The sequence below is a fragment of the Equus quagga genome, unplaced genomic scaffold, assembly GCF_021613505.1.
Source record: "Equus quagga isolate Etosha38 unplaced genomic scaffold, UCLA_HA_Equagga_1.0 153_RagTag, whole genome shotgun sequence".
NCBI classification, from domain to species: domain Eukaryota; kingdom Metazoa; phylum Chordata; class Mammalia; order Perissodactyla; family Equidae; genus Equus; species Equus quagga.
The window spans coordinates 4134370-4156530 of record NW_025796915.1 but is presented as its reverse complement, the minus strand read 5'-3'; the positions used below and the strand labels follow the sequence as shown (position 1 = coordinate 4156530).

The 22161-nt window shown below is 34.9% G+C and overlaps 1 protein-coding gene across 2 annotated transcripts in view; it reads left to right on the top strand.

Annotated features, from left to right (window-relative positions):
* LOC124233093 (Bardet-Biedl syndrome 4 protein-like) overlaps positions 1–22161 on the top strand; it is a 188414-nt gene that overhangs the window by 38458 nt on the left and 127795 nt on the right. For both annotated transcript variants that reach the window (XM_046650201.1, XM_046650202.1), the window contains one exon: positions 7671–7738. In XM_046650201.1, coding sequence (XP_046506157.1) covers positions 7671–7738 — 68 coding nt within the window. The remainder of the gene's footprint in view (positions 1–7670; positions 7739–22161) is intronic.

The following is a 22161-nucleotide window of genomic DNA, read 5'->3' as shown; positions in this document are numbered from 1 at the left end:
TGTGTATCTATCCTTTTGCCAGTACTGTAGCTTTAATAGTTTATTTTGAAATCAAGTGATATTCTTTTCAGAATTATTTTGGCTGTTCTAGTTTCCTTGCTATTTCATATAAGTTTCGAAATAATTTTGTCAGTATCTACCAAAAAATCTTACTGGGATTTTGATTAGTATTGAGTTTAATCTGTAGATCAATTTGGGAAGAATTAATATTTTAACCACATTGAGTCTCCCAACCCATGAAGATAGTATAAGCCTTCATTTATTTAGGTCTTTTTTGTTTGCTTCATCAGTATTTTGCAGTTTTCAGCATACAGATACTTCACATACTATGTTAAAGTTTTGCCTAAATAGTTCATATTTTGGTGCCCTTTTAAATGGTGCTTTAAAAATTTTTTGTTTCCAGTTATTCATTGCTAGTATATAAAAATATGGGTGATTTATATATGTGTGTGTATATATCTATATATATATATAAACATGTATGTCTTGCTAAACTCATTTATTAGTTCTAGGAACTTTTTTGTAGATCCATGGAATTTTCTACATAGACACTTGTGTCATCTGTGACTAGAGACAGTTTTATTGTTTGCTTTGTACTCTCTATGCCTTTTATTTATTTTTCCTGCTTTACTGGATTTGTAAGACTTCCAGTACACTGTTGAATAGGAGAGTGAAAATGACGTCCTTGCCTTGTTCCGTATCTTAGGGGAAAAGCATATAGTCTTTCATCATTAAGTATGATGTTAGCTGTAATTTTTTTTAATAGATTACCAAGTCAAGGAAGTTCCTTCTATTCCTAATTTTCTGGGAGTTTTTATGAGCACTGGATGTTGAATTTTGCTACTTTTTCTGCATCCTGTTAATATGATCCTGTGGTTTTTCTTCTTTAGGCTGTTAATATGATCAATTAACATTTATTAGTTTTTTGAATGTTTAATCAGCCTCGCAACACTGGGATAAATCCACTTTGTTGTAGTGAATTATCTTTTTTATATATTACTGGATTTGATTTCCTTGCATTTTGTTGAGGAGTTTTACATCTTTGTTCATGTGGTAGTTTCTTGTAATGTCTTTGTCTGATTTTGATACCAAGGAAGTGTTCCCTCCTCTTCTGTTTTCCAGAAGAGAAATTGTGTAGAATTGATATTTTGGGATTCCTTAAGTGATTGGTAGAATTTACCAGTGAAACCATTTGGCTTGGGCCCTCTTCGTGGAAAGGTTTCAACTACTCATTTGGTTTGTTTCATAGATGTAGGAATATTCATGTTACCTGTTTCTTCTTCAGTGAATTTTAGTAGTTTATATCTTTTAAGGAACTTGGTCGGTTTCATCTAAGTTGTGAATTAATGGGCAAAGAGTTATTTGTAGTATTCTTTTACTATCCTTTTAGAGTCTATAAGATCTGTACTGATATTTCACTCCTTGATTTCTAATGTTGGCCATTTGTGTCTATCTTTTTAATGTTTATTAGTCTTTACTAAAGTTCTTTTGATCTTTAGTACCAGCTTTTGATTTCATTTGTTTTCTCTTGTTTTTCTGTTTTCAATTTCATTGAAATTGACTTCTGCTCTTTATTTCTTTCTGCTTGCTTTGGGTTTAGTTTCCTTTTTTATAAAAGCATTTGTGACCATTCTTTGTTTCTTAATAAGCATTTAATGCAACAAATTTCCCCTTAAACAATGTTAGCTACATCCTGCAAATTTTATGTTGTATTTTCATTTTTTTCAGTTCAAGATGTTTTCTAATTTTCTTCAAGACTTCCTCTTTGACCCTTGGGTTATTTTGTAGGTGATTTAATTTACAGATAGTCTGTCTGCTTGTTCAGTGGATTGCTGAGAGAGGAGTGTTGAAATCTCCAAGCATAATTCTGGGTTTGTTTATTTTTCTTTTAGTTCCTTCAGTTTTTGCTTTGTGTATTATGAGGCTTTGTTGTTAGGTAAATAATTTAAACATAATTTAAGGCTATGTTTTCTTGGTGAATTGACCTTTTTACCATTGTGAGATTTTTCTTTTATCACTAGTAGTTTTTCTTGTTCTGAAGTTTACTTTATCTGATAGAAATATAACCACTGCAGCTTTCATTTGATTAGTGCTTTGCATGATATATCTTTTCCCATCCTTTTACTTTTAGTCTCTATATATCTTTACATTGAAAAATGAATTGTTGTGGCCGGCCCCGTGGCTGAGTGGTTAAGTTTGCATGCTCCGCTTCAGCTGCCCAGGGTTTCGCCGGTTTGGATCCTGTGCGCGGACATGGCACTGCTCATCAGGCCATGCTGAGGCGGCGTCCCATATGCCACAACTTGAAGGACCCACAAGTAAAAAAATATATACAACTGTGTACCCAGGGGCTTTGGGGAGAAGAGGTAAAAATAAAAGAAAAAAGAAAAAAAGGATTGTTAATAGACAACATATAGTTTTGCCTTTAAAAAAAAACTAAGCTGTCTCTTTCTTTTTATTTTCATTTAGCAGCATAAAGAATTGACATAACATTATATTAGTTTCAGGTATACAGCATAATGATTCAATATTTGTATAGCTGTCTCTGTCTTTTAAACGGCTTTCTTTTTTTATTATTTGCATTTAATGTCATTATTAAGGTGGTTGGATTTAGGTCTTTTAAATTCATTTCTCTTTGTTCCTCCTTTTCTGCCTTCTTCTGGATAGAAATTTTTAAAATATTCCACTTTATATATGTATTGGCTTTTTTAGCCATTATCTCTTGGTCTTTTTTTTAATGGTTGCCCTAGAGATTATAATATAAATATTTAACTTCACATTCTACTTAGAATTAATATTTTACCACTCCAAGTTAAGCATAGAAGCCTTACAACTATATGGATGACTTTTCCCCCAGTTCCTTTATGTTGCAGTTGTCATAAGTGTTATAGCTATCCCTGGTGGACTAGTGGTTAAGAGTCAGCACTCTCATTGCCACAGCTGGGGTTCATTTCCCAGTCAGGGAGCCACACCACATGTGTGTTGGTTGTCATACTGTGGTGGCTGTGTGTTGTGATGCTGAAAACTATGCCACCGGTTTTTCTAATACCTGCAGGGTCTCTCATGGTGGGCCCGTTTCAGCGGAGCTTCCATACTAGGCAGATAGGAAGAAAGACCTGGCCACCCACTTCTGAAAACATTGACTATGAAAACCTTATAAATAGTAGTGTAGCATGGGCTAATACAGCGCTGGAAGTTAAGAGGATGTCACGGAAAAATGGGCAGGGTTCTGTTCTGCTGTACACGGGGTCACTAGAAGGTCAGAATTGACTCCATGGCACTAACAACAAATGTGTTATATCTGTATACATTTAACCCTTCACAACACTAGCAACGTATGTGTTACATCTATATACATTTAACCCTTTCCCTCGTCATGACATGTTATAATTTTTGGTTTCAGCAATTTTATATGTTTTCAAGAACATAAGAGAAGAAAAAATAGTCTGTAATATTTACCCATTTACCATTTCTGTTCTTCCTTCTTTCCTGAAGTTCCAAGTTCCCCGCTGGTATCATTTCTCTTCCACCTGAAGAACTTCTTTTAGCATTTCCTTTAGAGCAATTTGGCTGACAGTGAGTTCTTTTACTTTTCTTTTTTCTGAGAATATCTTTGTCTCCATTCCTGAACCGTACTTTCACTGAATATAGAATTCTAGGCTGACAGCTTTTGATATTATCCCAGAAGGCCCTGAGAGACTGCTCTTTTTCTAAAAAAATATTTCTTCTGTTGTTATGATTGGAAAATTTTCTATTGATATATCTTTAAATTCACTGAGTCTTCTGTCATCTTCTTTGGTATTGAGCCCATCCAGTGAACTTTGTGTTTTTTAGTTCTAAAATGTCCATTAGGTTCTTTTTTATAATTTATGTTTCTTTCCTAAGAATTTCTTTCATTCATTTTAAGATGTTCATACTTACCTAATGGATCATGTTTTTAATAGCTGCTTTAAAAGTCTTTGTCTGATCATTCTAATATCTGGGTCATTTTTGGGTTGGCATCTATTAATTGTCTTTTTTCTTAACAGTTGGTCAGAATTTTTTTTGTTGTTCTTGCTATGTCTGGTAATTTTGGATTCTATCCCAGACATTTGGAATATTATTTTGTGAGATTCTGTGTCCCGTTAAAATCCTTAAGAGAGTAGTGAGGATTTTGTATTTGTTTTAGTAAGTGAGTCAACCCAGTTAGGCTATAACTCCAAATTCTTTCTCCCTTTATATAGGCAGTGGTTCCATTTTCTATTCAGTTTTCAAAGACTTTGCTATGTTAAGTTTGCCCCTCCCATTCCCACTTAGGTTGATCTAGGCCTTGGGCAGTGATTTATAGCATAGCTCTGTTCTGAAAGCTTCTCCTATACTTCTTTGGCTGTGTTCCGCACGTGCACAGCTTGCAGGTGAGCCCAGGACTTGGTTCATGCACAGAATTAGGAATCTACTTATCCATCTCTCTCATTGAAGTGATTTCCCTTATACTCTCTGGCTCCCAGAGATCCTTTCTTCATTTCTCTAGCCAGAAGCATGGAGTTCTTTCAGTTTTAGTTTCCTGCCTGTCGTGCCTTGAGGTGAAGTGGCAAGAGAAAAAAAGAAAAGAAAATTATAGGGATTCCCTCATAACTCTTCTTTTCACAACAGGGGCCCTCTTTCTGATTCCTTTATTCAGAGTGATGAGTTTTCTCTTGTGGTTTTCTGGGATCACTCTGTAGCAGTTTAGTTTCATGGCTGGGACTGGCCTTGAGACAGGGCCCAGAGAAACAAGAGAAAAAGAAAAAAACTCTTATTTTTCAGGACCCTTTTGCCCTAGTTGTCTAACTAAAAACGTGTACTTCTCTCAGCTTTTGCTGATCCTGCCTACTACAACAGTTTTCCCTAATTGACCCACCCTTGGGTCAAAGCCAGGAAATAAAGGAAAAGATCAAACAGGATACCCACCACTACCTTATTTGTTGTTCTTCACTTTCCTCCCTAATATTCCTGCTGTTAGTTAATTTTTGGAGTACTCTGTTGTATTCTGTCCAGTTTTTAATTGCAATAAGTAGGAGAGAGAAATGCTACAGTGAGGTTATTGCTTCATCTTGGCCAGGACCAGAAGCCGGATTGTTTTGTTTTTAAATAAGTCAACATTATTGATGTATAACTTTTATATGACTCAGTGTGCCCATTTTTAAGTGTATAGTTTTTGATAAATGTTTTCCCTCATATAACTAGCCGTCACATTCAAGAAGTAGAATATTTTCAGCCCTCAGAAATCTCCCTTGTTCCTCTTAGCTGTCTGCCATCCCGTCCTCATCCTGCCCTGAATTACCCTTTGGTGGAGGATGCGAAGGATATTTAGACATGACTAAATGAGATCCTTAATTTTCCTTTAGGTTCTACTACATAGAATGATCGAAGGAATATTAGGTCCAGATTGTTCTAAGCTAGAATTCACAACTATTCCACTTAATTAGCTGCATGATATTGGGTAACTTTTGTAACCTTTTGCAACCCAGTCATAGTATGGAAAGTAAGTATATTTACCTTACAGAGTGCTTTGAGAATTAAATGAGGTATATAAGGTACCTTATACAGGGCCTGGCATACAGTAGATGCACAGTAAATACTATTCCCCCATCAGCTTTCTGCATATGCAGTGCACATAAATGACTTGAGTCAGTTGCACTGAAATAGTAACCTGAATATATTTATTTAGTTAGTATTATGAAATATCCCCTGCCCCATAGATAGCATAGAGCTCTGGCATAGATATTTTGGCATTATCATGCCAGTGTGGTTTAGACAGATTTTTTCAGTAATATCCTATTGGGTAAAACCTTGGAGTATGTACCTCTAGTATTGTATACATATTATTAAACAAACGTATATACGTACACAGAAATTTTTGAAGGATGAGCTAAAAAATAGAAAAGAAGTCGTGTTTTCTTTACCCTGGGGGACTGCTGGTCTGATTTTCTGAATCCCTTTGATGATTAACGCCCCTTTGGGGAGGCCCTGCCCCAAACCTATTAAATAAAAATATGGGAGTGGAACCTGAGAATCTGTGTTTTAACAGACCTTTCCGTAGTAATTTTTGATAAACCAGTAACAAGTTTGGGAACCTTTGGATGGACCCAGTTTTTGATACTGGAACTCAATAAAACACAGAAAAGACACTGGCACCATCAAGTCAGAGAGGACATTTCCCCTCCTCTTCCTTTTTTCTCTTTGCAAGTTGAGACTTTTACCAATTCTTGGAATATTTTTCCCCAAGCACTCTGGGTAGTGGCAGAGAATGTAGTATATTGGGTACCACGAAGTTACAGCCTCACAATTCTAGTAGATACTACTAGAGTTAATTCCCCCAATTGATAGCGGTATTGCCCTTATTTTACATATGACTAAATCTAAGTGACTAACTATTTCAATTGTAGGCAAATGCTATTGTGAAAATCTATTACCAAATTCAGAGTTTTTGTTTGTTTTTTAAATAAATTGTTGAGTCACATTTCTAGGGGATAGCTGGACACAACAGTGTCTAAATATTCTTTACAAATAAACATAACTTAGGATCGGTTAAGAGACTTCTTTTCACATATTAGCTCTTATAGATTGGTGTCTTTTTTCTGGAGTGCTGTGTTAAAGGAAGATTCTTACGGGAGTCTGGGTCCAAGAAGTAAGGAGTACCTAGATGGATTAGCAAAATGTACCTGGAGTGGGTGGATGAGAGTTATCCTGTCTGCGTTTTTTGACTTTTTTGGAGGATATAAATGTATGAATTTTTCTGTGACAAATGGTATTATTGAGAATAATTGATAGAGATTTCATTCATGACATTATTTTTATAGAGAATTACTTTTAAACTAAATCTGTTGTTAACTAATACTGTGGTCTAACTATGGTGAAATAAAAGTTGTTTTATGTATGGAGACTTTTTTTGAAATATTTAATGTAATAAAATTATACATGAAATAAAATAAGCAGTTTTGAGTTCCACTTCTGACATTGTAACTAGCTCTAGTATCGTTGAATGAGTTAGGCTTAGTCCATCTCTTAGACTTGATTGCATTTTAAGTTCACATTCTGTACCCAAATATTAAGCTCACTAGTTTCATGGGAAATGGAAATATTTGTGACAGCATTGAATAACAGGGCAGTAAACTTTGGGTGTATTTCATGGTGTTAACCTTTGTTTTTAGAAATGAAATAGCAACCTAAGATTATATTTTATAAATTATTACACAGTACAGATATTTTTCATTTTCATTAAATATCTCTGAAGGAGCTTCTGACTTAAAACTAGTTTGGACTCGTTTGAACTATTCAGTACATAAGATGGTGGAAATTTTATTGATTAACGGTATTCCGATGTGGCAGTCTGTTTAATCTTTATTGCAAAAAAGTTAATTTTAATTAGTGCTTGATATAATACAGCAATTTTTCATTTAATTTCTTTTTGGCTTATTTTGAATTCTGCTTTAGGATCCCATAGAAACATGAGACATTAGTGTGGCAAGCTTTTTAAATAGTCTTGACCTTATAATTAAAATTTTCTGTTTTCTTAGAGGAATAAAGGAGTATCTTAGGAAAGGAAATTTGGGTGGGGTGTTATAGAAATTTAAATTCAACCTAAAAATGCACTAAATGTCAATAAGTGCTGTTACCTTAAAATGACTTTTTTTCCCCCCCTTCTTTAGAATCCAGCAACTATCACAAGAATACTCCTTAGCCACTTCAATTGGGATAAAGAGAAGCTAATGGAAAGGTAAGGAACTCTGTTGTCAGCTTTGTACTTAGAAGTAACACAGCCTCTGAACTGAATTTACAAAAAGCAAGTAAGGAATTGATTTATATGCCAGTATGTGAAGAAACCAATGTGCAAGTAGTATCTGCGTTAATTTCTTGTATCCCTCATCTATAATTGTGCAGTAAACTTAGTGTTAAGGGAACAGGCTTAATGTTTCTTATTTTACTTTGGTGATGAGGTCGGGGGGCTCTACTTTAGTATCTTCTACAATATAACCTCTGAAGTACCAAGAACTAAAAGTAGGTTAAAAAAAAAGTGCTTGATACTTTCTTGGAAGACGTGAGAAAGTTATTCCTTTAATTGCTTAAAAATTTCTTGCCCATAAACTTTTAAATCTTATGTTAGGCGTATTAATAACATTTATTCACTAAAAACAAAATTAAAAAGTTGCTCAGGCAATCCTGGCCACCAAAACAGCTGCTGAGACTTGTTCTCTGGCTTCAGTGCAGGATTGTATTCTGTTGGGTGTTTTTTATATTTTCTCTTTGAAAATGTTTCTAGTTCTAACAGAGAAGAAATTACTGGGACTGGAGGATGACAGTATTAATGCCATTCTTAATCTTTTTCTCTTCCTTAGATTGGAAGTTTGGAGCACTTGTTAAGGTGGTTAGGGTGACAGCCTGTATTTAGATCTTTCAGCCTAAAATTAGCAATCCTAATTTTAATAAAAAATGACAACTAGTTTTTGTTGGCAACCGAGACCCCAAATATTATGAGAAACAAGTGGAAAATATTTCCCATTTGATTTTAAAATTGAAAGCACTTGTAAAACAGATTGTAATAATACCAAGAATATTACCCAATTTCTCACACCTTGCACCCCAACTACAACTTGATATTAACAATAATAGTTATCAATTATTCAGCCCTTTGTGTCAGGCATTATTTCATTTTATCTTCCTGATAGTTTTATGGGGCTAGAAACTATTATCCTCATTTAAGGCTTGGAGCTTAATGTATTTCTCTCAGTCACAGGGAGTTAGCACTCAAACTCAGGTTTGTTGGACTTTTAAGTTTATGTTCTTAAACGTGTACTATCCAGCTTTCCTGGGTTCATGAAGAATAAAATGCTCCTTGACTAGTGTGATTTGTTTTTCCCCTCATGAACCTGACCATCTTTTTGAAGTCAGTAATAGTTCTTAATTTTGGTAACATTTGTTTTCAGACTTATTTTATGACACCTCTGTTAGACGAAGGAGTTTTCATTGTTTACATCTGTTACTTTTCTAGCGAACTAGACTTATTTCCAATTTGTTTCTTATTAATGTATTTCTTCAAAGGCGTTCTGAATTTTGTCCTGTAACTGTTGACACTGCTGAAAGTGTTTTTCAATTAAATACTTAAGAGTGGTAAGTTTGAATTAAAAAATAAATGGCTTCTGGGAAACTTCTGTGTGCGAATTTTCAGTTTCTCCTTGTAATTTCAGTTTTTTTATATATTCTGAGGATGTGTTAGTGGGTACCTATAAGTCTTTAAATAATATTTTTTAAATCAATATGTAATATCTTTTTGTCTCATTTAATGAGTTTCACATTATATCCTATGTTGTCTGGTATTAGCACTGCTGTACTTTATTTTATAAGTACTAATATATTTAGATTTAACTAATGCTATTGTAAGTTGTGCTTTAAATTTATCATATTTTCTATTTGGTTATTTTGTTGGCTTGATCAAGTCCCGTCCCCCTCACCCCCCGTAATTTCAAAGTTATGTATTTTATTTCAGCTTTTGTAGTGGTCACCCTTACAATTTGTATGTGCATACGTGAAACTGTAATTTTATTACAATATTTATGTCCATGCCCTGCACAAGACGAAACCTGTAGCATACTTTTCTGTCCTTTCCTCTTCTCCTCTCACCTTGGTAAGTTGATAATATTTGAATTTTTCATTTTTTTTCCTGCTTTTTCTCCCCAAATTCCCCCAGTATATAGTTTTATATTTTGTTTAGTTGTGAGTCCTTCTAGTTGTGGCATGTGGGATGCCACCTCAACGTGGTCTGACGAGTGGTGCCATGTCCACGCCCAGGATCTGAACTGGTGAAACCCTGGGCCGCCAAAGTGGAGTGCACGAACTTAACCACTCGGCCATGGGGCCGGCCCCATGAATTTTTCATGTTTTATTAAGCATTTTTGCTATCAGTATATTTTCTTTTTTTGCTGATTTGTTTCTTGCATACCACCAAAAAATCTTGCATTTGTTTTCTCCAAATTTACCTGTTTTCTTCTAGAATATATTCTTTAGTCATTTAAGTCATTTCATATGTGATACATTTTGAGTGCTCTAAGAGAAATCCTTAATATTCTGAAATATTGGGATGGGTTTTGAAAACAGCAGGTTGGGTCTTTTAAGTCTGAGGACTCATGTTTTTGGTTTTGGGGAATTCTTAACTGTTATTTCTTCAATATTACCTTTTTTCCGTTCTCTTGATGCTTTCTGGAATTCCTGTTAGTCATATGTTGAAACTTGTGGATCTCTTTGCTAAGTCTTTTAACTTTTTTTAAAATGCTTCTTTCATGCTTGTCATCTTTGTCTTTCTACTCTGGTCTGTGAAAGGTCCTCAGGTTTACCGTTAATTCACCAAGTTTCTTTTCTTTCTGCATCCATTGTGCTATTTAGCCCTCTTTTTTTTTAAAGATTGGCACCTGAGCTAACATCTGTTGCTAGTCTTTTTTTTCTTCTTCTTCTTCTGCTTCTTCCCAAAGCCCCCCAGTACATAGTTGTACACTCTAGTTCTAGGTCCTTCTGGTTGTGCTATGTGGGACGCCGCCTCAGCAGGGCCTGGTGAGCTCTGCCATGTCCGCGCCCAGGATCCTAATCGGTGAAACCCTGGGCCGCTGAAGCCGAGCGCACAAACTTAACCACTCAGCCCTGAGGCCGGCCCCTTAGGCATCTTGAATTATTTCAACAGTATCCAACTTTGTCATTTTAGTAATTTTATTCTTGTTTTGTGAATGCTGTCTCTTTGTTATCTCTCTTGGCATATAACTATTCTTACACTACCTTTTTTTTCTGGACTGTTTATCAAGAAATAAACAGGATTTAAAATATGTGTTGGTATTTGGTACCCTTCACAGTATATTATTTTCAAATTGGTCACATTCTAGGCTATAATAAATTCCAAGAAAAATTGCTATACATTCTATTTTCATACTTCCAGATAACCCTTAGAATCCAAAAATGAAATTATTTTAATAACCAGAATTAAATAATGAGAATACAAATGTTGGATGTGGCTGAAGAGGTACAGGGATATTTACAGTCTTAGTATCTTTAAGAAAAAGAAGAGGTAGAGAACAAACTAAGCCTTTCAACTAGGAAGTTAGAAAAATAAACCCAAAGAGAAAAGAATAGGTATTTTAAGATAAAAGCAACATAATGAAATAGAGAACAAAAATAAATAAATGAAACAAAAAGAGATTTTGAAATGGCTTTTTTTTTTTTTGCTGGGAAAGATTTGCCCTGAGCTAACATCTTTGCCAATCTTCTTCTCTCTGTTTTTTTTCCTCCACAAACCCCATTGTATATTCTAGTTGTAAGTCCTTCTAGTTCTTCTACATGGGCTGCTTCCACAGCATGGCCACTGACATACAAGTAGTGTGTTTCCATGCCCAGGAACCGAACCTGGGCCGCCAAAGCAGAGCACACAAAACTTTAACCGCTAGGCCATCCAGACTGGCTCTTGAAATGGATGTTTAAAGGGGGCAGTATCAAGAGAATGAGAAGACAAGCCACAGACTGGGAGAAAATATTTGCAAAAGATATCTGATTAAGAACTGTTATCCAAAATATACAAAGAACTCTTAAAACTGGAAACAACCCAATTGAAAAGTGGGCAAAAACCTGAACAGACACTTCACCAAAGAAGATATACAGATGTCAAATAAGCATATGAAGAGATAATCAAATGATTTATCCTTAGGGCATTGCTAATTAAAACAAAATATCACTGTACACCTATTAGAATGGCCAAAATCCAAAACACTAACACCATCACGTACTGATGAGGATGTGGAACAACAGGAACTCTCATTCATTGCTGGTGGGGATGCAAAATGGTACAGCCACTTTGCTTCCAGTTTGGCAGCTTCTTAGGAAACTAAACATACTCTTAGCATATGATCCAGCAGTCATGCTTCTTGGTATTACCCAAATGAGTTGAAAACTTACATTCATACTGAAACCTGCGCATGGATGCTCAGAGCGTCTTTATTCATAATTGTTAAAACTTGGAAGCAATCAAGATGTCCTTCAGTAGGTGAATGGATGAATAAACTGTGGTATATCCAGACAATCGAATATTATTTAGTGCTAAAAAGAAATGAGCTATCAAGGCATGAAAAGACATGGAGGGACCTTAAATGCATATTACTAAGTGAGGAAGCCAATATGAAAAGGCTACATACTATATGATATTCTGGAAAAGGTAAAACTACGGAGACAGTAAAAATATCAGTGGTTGCCAGGGGTTAGGGAGAGGGAAGGATGAATATGTTGAGCAAAAGGATTTTTAGGGTGGTAAAACTATTCTGTATGAAACTGTTGTCGTGGATATATGTCACTATGCATTTGTCTGAACCCATAGAATGTAGAACACCAAAAGTAAACCCTAATGTAGGTTCACTGATTGTGTCAAATGTACCACTCTGATAGGAGATGTTGATAGTGGGGGAGGTTGTGTGTGTGTGGGAGCAAGGCGTATATGGGAGTGCTCTGTACTTCCTGCTCATTTTGCTCTGAGCTTAAAATTGCTCTAAAAAAAGCAAAGTTTATTTTGGAAAAAGGGGAAAATAAATTGGCAAATGTGATGGGGGTAGGGAGAAAAGGCACAAATAAACAACACTGAGAATAATGCGTAATTACAGATAGGAAAAATATTTCAAAATTATAAATGAATACTGTCTACCACTTTTACCAATACATTTGAAAGCTTAGAAATGGAGATTACCTAAATTGTCCCCTAAGAAATTGTTGAAAAATAACCATGGCAAAATGTAGTAAATATACTAAAAGGTCTCTCTCCTTACCCTAAAAGTAGTAGAAGATTTTATGGGCAAGTTCTATCTAATAAGCCTTCAAGGAACTGCCAGTTCCTACTGAAAATAATTTCACAATGTAGAAAAAGTTAGGACATCATTAGTTCATGTTAGCCAAATCAGAATAACCCTGGTTACAAAATTTGACAAATCATAAGAAAACCATCTTTATTAGGAACATAGCTGTTGAATTCATAAATAAAATAAAACTTAGCTGAATTGAAAGACTTAATGATCTAGTAGGATTTCTCCTAGGAATGTGAGAATAGGTCACCATTGTGAAAAAACTCATCTATACCATTTACTACTTTAATAGGTTATGAAGAGGAACCAAAAAGTAATTATAATAAATGCTGGTAATGTATTTAATAATGTTGTACATTTACCCATGATTTAGAAAAAATTTTTTTTAGTTAACTAAGAAGGTAATTTCTCAGCTTAATAAAGGGTATCAACTAATAATATTCTAGAGGAAAATTGTACTTAATTTTAAAACATTACAAGCATGCCCATTAAAATCAGAGTTACTGGCTATCACCACCGTTTAAATGTATTGGAAGTTCTGATAAATAATACATGGAAAATTAAATAAGTGATATAAAGATTGTTTTGGAGATGGGAGGATTATGAATTATTTTAGATTCTTCTTTATACTTTTATGTATTCTTTGAATTTTCCTCAATCACAGAAAAGCTTTATAATAACAAAATGCCTGTTTAATTAAGAAAATAAGCACTTATTTGAAATGAAAACACTTTCATAAAGGGAAAAAAAGGAGAAATTTTATGAGACAATGTAACCATCTACCCAGGAAACCCAAGAGAACCAATGATAAACTATTAAAGTAGTTGTACATTAGAATCACCTGAGAACTTAAAAAATACCAATACCCAGGCCCCTTTTCATCCCCCCACATCCTTGGAATATGAAAAGTAACACAGAATTTAAGGAGGCTTAGCTTCAGTGACAACGCAACTCCCAATTCTTGAGTATAAAAATGAAGATTGCCCCTATGATAATTTTGTAATTATTTGGGATCCCAGGAATCACAAGAAAAGGTAGACAATATGGCCAATAAATTTTGTTGTATGGGCTTTAAAAAACATCTTACTTTCCCATTGGTAACACAGAATTTATTCAAGTATCATTTGTTCATTTTGACATACTTAAAGATAAATCTTACCCTAGTCAAAATTGTGAAATATCTCCAATTTCATCCTCTCTTTGCTTTCTTTTCTCATTTCCAAAGCATGTTGGTGTTTCTTCTCTCTCATTCATTAGTGAGCTGTAGTCCCTGCCCTGGAGGAGGAGCTCATGGTCCAGTGAAGGCAATAGAGGTAGAAATAGATTCTTGCCAATAATTTCTCTTATTTGCTCCTGGACTTCTAGTCCATAGTTTAAACAAATTTGTCCTGACCCTAAAAATGAGCAGTGTATTCTTTTTAAAAATACATTTTGATGAAAGTGGAGACGGGCTAGTGGAGAAGGGACCGTTTTAACTTTTGGTCTCTTATTTCTCATAGCAGCTTTCCAGACCGTTGCTATTTTCTTTCTTATGCAGCCTTCTACTTTTTTACTCTGTATGTTAATTTCTCTTCTGTTTTACAAATTAAATAGAATTTTCTCTATTTGCTAGATTCCTTCTCATCCTCCTCCAGATGAAGCAAAACAGAGCAAATCAGAGAATCAGAAGTGCAGCAACAACTCTATCTGTCCTTCTACTTCTTTTAAGGCCAGTCTTTCCTTTTGGGCTTTGATCCTATCATAATTTTTGTGGGATGTTGCTTCCATTATTTCATCTATCATACCTTGAACCTTCTCCTCCTTTCCTGGTATATCAGTCAGGGTTTTTAGTTATAAAGGAACTTTAAGAGGTTAAGAGAAAAAGACATTAGATTGAGAATCAGCCATGAAGTCTGTGCATCCAGGAAAATGCCAAAATCACGGTGTCAAACTATTTTAGTGGCAGCACTGTTGCTGCTGACATTGGATACAGGCATCACAGCTCATATAATCAGATATTGGGCATGTGATACCACAAGTAACATTTCTACTTTTGGAGTCTCTGAAAGCTGGACATCTCCTTAGCCTTTTGATGGAATGAATTGCTCGTTGAGCCTTCTTCAAGTATTATGCTTTTTATAAACTCTAGATCACCGTGAATCCTCCCAGCAGGAGAGACTGGGAAAGTGAGTTGTTCCTTCTTCCCTTTCTTTTTATGACAAGACAAGACTTTTTAAAAATCCAGCTTCTCTGCTTTTCTGGCATCTTCTCTTTATTTCTGTTCTTATGTTACTCCTTAGTTGTACGAAGCTTTTAAGGTGGTCAACAAATTTCATTTTTGTGTCATCTCAACTTTGCCTGTGTTGTTTTGTCTGACATTGGGCTTCTGTGGATATTGGTGTAGGCTGTTAGCTGCACATTTCTAGGGAATACCTTGGGAATTGTACTGTCATTGGCCTATGCATGGCGTGCTTTCCTTATTGTCCTTTTTCCTAATTGTCCTTCAAAACCCAACTTCAGCTTTACTTCTAAGATGGCTATCTTATTTGTCAAGACAGTTAATCACTCCTTCCTTTCACCTTAATATGTATTTGATTTAATATTTCACTTCTGTTAGAGTTCTTTGTGCAGAAACTGTCTTATTCTTTTTTCATTCCTAGTCCATAACACAACTTATAATTTATAGTCAGTGTTTAGTAAATATTTTAATTAAATTCAGCCATTTCTAGATTGTCTTTTCTGTAGTAGAACTTTCATTGAAATTATGATGTGCATGTAAATCAGATTTCGGTTGGACAGGAGTTAAGAGACAAAATCCCCCAAATCAATCTCCTTTAGAGTTGGTAACAAGTGGAAAGTCAGTATTTTCTCTCCTGCAATTCCGATTTTTTTCCTTACAGGTTTGTTTTAATAAATTTTAAAAACTCATTTTAGTTGATAGTATGTAAGGTGGGTGTTAACAAGTTAACTAGCATGTTTGAGGTAAGGGGAAATATAGGTGGTTGATGACTCGCTACTTTTAATGGACAGGTACAATCAAAGGGTTTTGTAGACTGATTTCAATCTTTCTTAGACTATGTTGCAAATAGCTTTCCACTTTTCATTCTAATGAAGCATTAATACTCATTTGGTGAATAGGTACTAGAGTTAGCACTTGTATGTTATGATAGTATAGATCTTTTAGCCACGTTAGTAATAATATATTGTTTCACAATTAACTTCTGAGATGTGAAAGCAAGTTAGGTTTATTAGAAACCTGGCTTTCATGATGGCATTCATTACTATACTTCTGCAGATTAGTGTTTTTTTTCCTATTTAAATAATTCAGGTATTATTGGGGAACGATGTATGAAAAGCTGCAAATGTATCATCTTATTATACTTTAGTGGTTAAGAATGTGAGATCTCTGCTTCATCACCTATTAGCTGTAAGAACTGGAGCAATGTTCTCTCGTAGTTACCTCATCTGAAGTTATTTTCCTTTTATCCATTCTGTTGTCCCTAGCCTGCCTGCTATCTCACTACGTAAATTTCAAGATTTTTTTTTTTGCCACGGAAGATTTGCACTGAGCTAACATCTGTCACTAATCTTCCTCTTTTTTGTTTGAGGAGGATTCACCCTCAGCTAACATCCATGCCAGTCTTCCTCCATTTTGTATGTGGGTTGCTGTCACAGCATGGCTGCCAATGAGTGATATAGGACTGAACCCAGGCTGCTGAAGCAGAGCATGCCAAACTTAACTGCTAGGCAGTGGGGCTGGCCCCAAGAATGTTTTTGAATATCAGCTGTGTGTACGACATTAAGCAGAGGTTTGGTGATGAAGAAGTACACACAACAGTGTGCACAGTTTTTACCGCCAGTGTACTTAAAGATAAAGTGTTATGTGACTACGTAAAAGATTGTTTCTGATTTAGGTGGGAAAGGATTTGTTGATGAGATGGCATTTGATTGAACTTGAAGGGGCAGGAGGTTGTGGGAATGTGGGCATTTCAGGTTCAGAAAGCAAGTGGAGGGGAAAGTTTACAGTAGTGAGATTTAGAGTGGTTGGACTACGTGAAGAAAAGAGGGGAAATGATTGGACAGGTTTAATAGGAAGTACATTATGCAGGATCTTGAATTCTAAGCAAATGAATTTGGACTTTTTTTTCTATTAAATAGGAATCCCTTGAGGATTGTTTTATGGAAAAATGTGATGTAGGAGCATTATTTCAGGGAAAAAAATCTAGTAACAATATGAGCTGATTGGAAGCAGGAAAACCAGTTGGAAAACTGATTTAATAATCCACGTAAAAGGAAAATGTTGACCTGACTTAGGATGATGACAGCTAATTGAAAGCAGAGTGTAGATGGAAGAGAGGTGAGGTGGAGTTTCAACTAAGAGAAAATATAGCAGACTCTGGGAGACTTCTGGTAATTTAGACTATTCCATCCACTAAGTTCAGTAGAGAAAGCTGGATGAAACATCTTTTAAAAAATCAGTAACAGAAAAGAATTAGTAAAATAAGAATTAGAGGGTTAAGGCCTAAAAGAATCCTAGAGAAATGAGCCAAGCATCCCAGTCTGCCTTTCCCTGGAAGTATATGCTGATCCAGAAGAGGTAGCTGAGAGTCGGAGCTGTGATTTTTGTTGGCCTTTTAGTTAGTAGGGAAAAAAGTTGGAGTCTTAGGCCCACAAAGAGTGAGGATTAGGTAAACCAGCTCTTCTAAAGACTAAAGATAGTATTCATATCATCTGGGTAGCCCAAAAAACCTCAAGCCTTGAACTCGGAGCTCTTCTGAAGACTGAACATAGTATTTGTGTCATTTGGGTAGCACAGAAAACTTCAGTCCTTGAACTTGGATTAAGATGGGGCCAGACTGTTAATGTACCCAGGCACTTGACCGAAGCAAATGTAAATCTTTTCTAGGGAAGGAACATTAGGGCCTCAAACTGCTTCCTCAAATTGTTTTTCTAATTAAAACATACTAACTTGGGGCTTCAGGTCTTAGAATTGTCGGACCTAGACTAAAATGGATATGCTATCAGCAGGGAACTGGAAAGGATGAGTTGTCATACAGATTTGGAAAAAACACAGAATTTCTATAATTAAGCCAAATAAGTAAAATTAATTCAGGGAATTAGTTTAACAGCAGACTGGACAACGCTAAAGAGAAGTTTAGTGTACTACAGGATCAAAACACTATCCAGGATTAAAGACATACACTGAAAGATGGAAAATACATAAGCAAAATTAAGAAATATAGAGGATATAATGAGAAGGTCTCATTGAGTTTTAGAAAGAGGAGAGAATGGGGCAGAGGCAACATTTGAATGACTGATAGTCTAACAAGATTGCAATTTTGACTTATATGAAAATTTTCTCATTTCACTTTTTGGTACGATATAAAATTTCAATACCAAAGCATTTTAGATTTTATGAAATATGGTAAAAAGAAATCCACATTTTAAATCATCGTAGTAAAACTACAAAAACAACAGCAAAGATAAAGAGAAAATCATAAAAACAGTAAGATACAAGAAAGATTGCTTTCAAAAAGTCAAAGTCTGTCTATGTATATATATATAGTGGATATAGAGGAAAAATATAGAGAGAAAGTGTATATTATACTTATATTCTTCTAGAGAACAGCTGACTTCTCAACAGCAACAGTGGAAGTGATAATAGGGTGATACCTCAGTAGGTTGAAAGAAAATAAATGCCAACCTAGAATACTGTGTTTATAGAAAACGTATTCATAAACTCGGCTTTTAATTAATATAAATGGCTTTATATTGTACCTGGCCTCTGTATTTTTTTAAGCCAGCATTTTGTTTTAGGTTCTCTCAGTGTTGATTGAAGTTTCAAATACTCATAATTGTTACTTAAGCTACCTTTTGAATGTTAAGGGGAAAAATTGTGGAATGCAGCACAAGTTGTGCTGAATGAAGACTGGAGTTTATAACCTTAAATGTATATATAAGGAAAGTAATCAACTAAGCATTTATCTTTAAAATTTCAAGTCATGAGCTAGATGTGTCAAGATAGAAAAAGAGCAACAAAATAAATTCAGAGAAAATATGAGGAAAAGTAACAGAGTAGAATTCGATAACATAGAAGAGAAACATGCAATAGAGGGAATCAGGAAGCCAAAAGATGATTTTTTTTTTAAGACTGATAACATTGACACAGTGGTGAGATTAATCAAGAAAAAAAAGAAGGCACAAATAATTAGTATCAGGAATGAAAAAAAAAGTCACTTTGAATCCTGCAGATATTAAAACAACAAACAAAATTTATAAGATACTGTAGGTAAGTATGTCAGAATTTGAAATTTTGCACAACACCGATAAGTTCTTAGAAATTTTCAATTTACAAAAATTGACAGAAAGAAAACTTGTATGGGGGTATAGCTATAAGGTGAAATTTTCTATAAAGAAAAATGTGAGTTCAGATGGATATACTGGAAAGTTCTGCCAACATCTAATGAGACAGTAACTGCAGCCTTTTACTCTCTACCTTATATTCTTTTAGAAAGCAAAAAAAGGATTCCTTTACCTTCATGAAGCTATCACAATGTTGATACCAAAACCTACAGAAAAATTACTTACCAGTTTCTTTCATGTGTGTAGATGCAAACAAAGAAACAAAAAACTCCAAAATATTTGCAGGTTGAATATGGAAAGGATGATACCTCAGCATGGCCAACTCAGATTTAACCCAGGAATGCTAGGTTGGTTTAACCTGAAACAATTCAGTATGATTGGTCACTTGAACAAATTAATGAGCAAATATTTCAGTAGATGCAAAGGAGCAGTTGCTAAAAATCAGTGATCGTTTATGATTTTAAAAAGAAACGATTAGCAAACTAGGCACAAAAGAGAACTTTCTTAATCTAATAAATCTATAAAAACTTCTGTAGGAGACAGGATAGTTCGTGATGAAATGCTGGAAAGGTTTCCCTTTTAGGGGGAGTTCTAGACATGGATATCTGTTATCTTTACTTCTGTTCAATGTTACGCTGAAGATGTTCCTAAGCCAGTAGTATACCAAACAAGAAAAATAAGGTATAATGGTTGTAAGGGAGATGCCAAATAGTATTCACTGATGATAGGAATTGTGTATGTAGAAAATGGAAAGGAGTCTACAGATAAGTTGTTAAAATAAAGAAATATAAAAATAAATTTTATTATCTTTTTCTCTTAGCATTTACATGCGTATCTTTGACCCAGTAATTCCACTCCTAGGATATTTCTTTCTACTGGGTACCTAGGACTGGAATTACTGGGTCAGAGATATGCATGTAAATGCTAAGAGAAAAAGATAATAAAATTTATTTTTATATTTCTTTATTTTAACAACTTATCTGTAGACTCCTTTCAATTTTCTGTGTACACAATTCATATCAGTAGAAAGAAATATGCACATCTGAATTGAAAGTCATATATAAGCATGTTCATAGCAGCAGCATTCATAATAGCTCCAACCCATAAACAACCCAAATGTCAATAGATAGATAGATAATTATGGTATATTATATATAATAACTATTGAGCAATTAAAAATAAACTAGAGGTACAAATGACTACATAGATGAGTATTAAAAACCATCATACTGAGTGAAAGGAAGCGAGATCCAAAAGAATACCTATATCCTATATGATTCTGTTTATATGAAATTGAAAAACAGGCACAACTAAGCTATATTGTTTAAGGATGCATATTTAGGTGGTAAAACTATAAAGAAAAACAAGATAGTGATTATCTCTTGGGGAAAGAGGAACTTGTTACTGAGAAGGGATGTTTGGAGGGTTTCTGAAGTACTAGTTCTAGTTCTTGTCCTGGGTTGTGGTTATATACAGGTGTTTGCTTTATAACAGTTCGTGGGCTGCTCATTTATGTTTATGCACTTTTCTAGAATTGTATTATTTCACAAAGATAATTTTAAAACACAGACATAGGAAAAGGAAGAACCTTAAAAGGGAAGATTCAGCTTGTTTTTTGGACATGTAGGATTAACAGTGCCTTAGGTACCCAAAGGTAAATCTGACATTTTGCAAGATAGTTTTCCCGCTGCCTTCCTGGACTCTAGTAACACATTTGTCCTAAACTTAACTTTGATCATGTCAACTCATTTTATCTACCTTCACTACCCTTGTGGTTTCTGTCACATCAAAGCTATTCTATCTGACTTTTGAAAACTTCCCATATTTTCACTTCATTCTGTATGTCTGTACTTATTCCTCTATGCTCCATTGGGATGCCCTCGACTATTCAGGCCTTAATCTTCTCAAGAGTGATAGCTTTGCACAAATTCAGAGAGTATCAGTAATATTTCCTTCTGGGGTTGTGCTCTCAGACCCCATGTACAATGCTGTACATCATATATGACTTGTGTTATGCCCCCTGGATATCCTTATTTTCTGAATTCTTACCACATTTACTATTAAGTCATTTTGACTTCTTGAAGAGCAACTGCTGTTTTCTGTGCTTCCCTAGCATTCTCCTTCCACCTCTTGCGTACTTAGCCCATCATATTGCAAATAGTTGTCCACCTCTTTCCTTCAAAGCAATTAACATTGCTGCTAACTAGCATAATTCCCACATATAGTTGCTTAATCTGTGAGGGAACTATTTAAAATGGATCTTAATTATATACCGCCTTGTATTTTGGTTGCTTATTCTTGGTTTTAGCATAGCTAGATTTTAAACATACTTTGTTTGGTTTATAGGCTCTCAGTATTTACAACCTGAGGACTTCCATTAAATATGTTGGAACACCATTATCAAAATGATAAAAGGATGTTTCTTTTCATGTTCTAGAAGAAACTATTTTTTCTGTTTAATTGAAATCAGATCTGCTATTGCATGAATCACAAGTAGTTTGTTTCATTTTATTTACTAAGTTGGGCTGCTCATGTATAGCAGGAGGAAAAAACCATTGAGCAAAATATAGTTTTAAAAATAATACTGGTTCTTGTCATTTGGGGGCTGTAGTCTCTTTTGAGAAAGTAATAAAAGCTTTGAGGCTTCTCCTGGGTTGGGGGTGGGGGAGAACATGTGCAAATAAGTTATAATATTTTGGATACTGTACAGTCGTTGAAGTTCCCGGGGCTTCAGGTTAGGAGAACTTGATGAAATAATCAATCCAGAGAACATGGACAACTACCAGTGAAGATGATACGTGTCTAAGTGTGGGTGGAACACCCGATGAAACCAGCATCTGTGTCTTCTGAAGCCTCTAGTATAGGATTCTCTCTTCCCTATTATGAAGGGAATAGTTGTTAACTTCTTAAAATATCTGACATAGTTTCAGATCTACCTTGAAAGTTCACATGAGAATAAAATCTTATTCTCCAAAAAAGC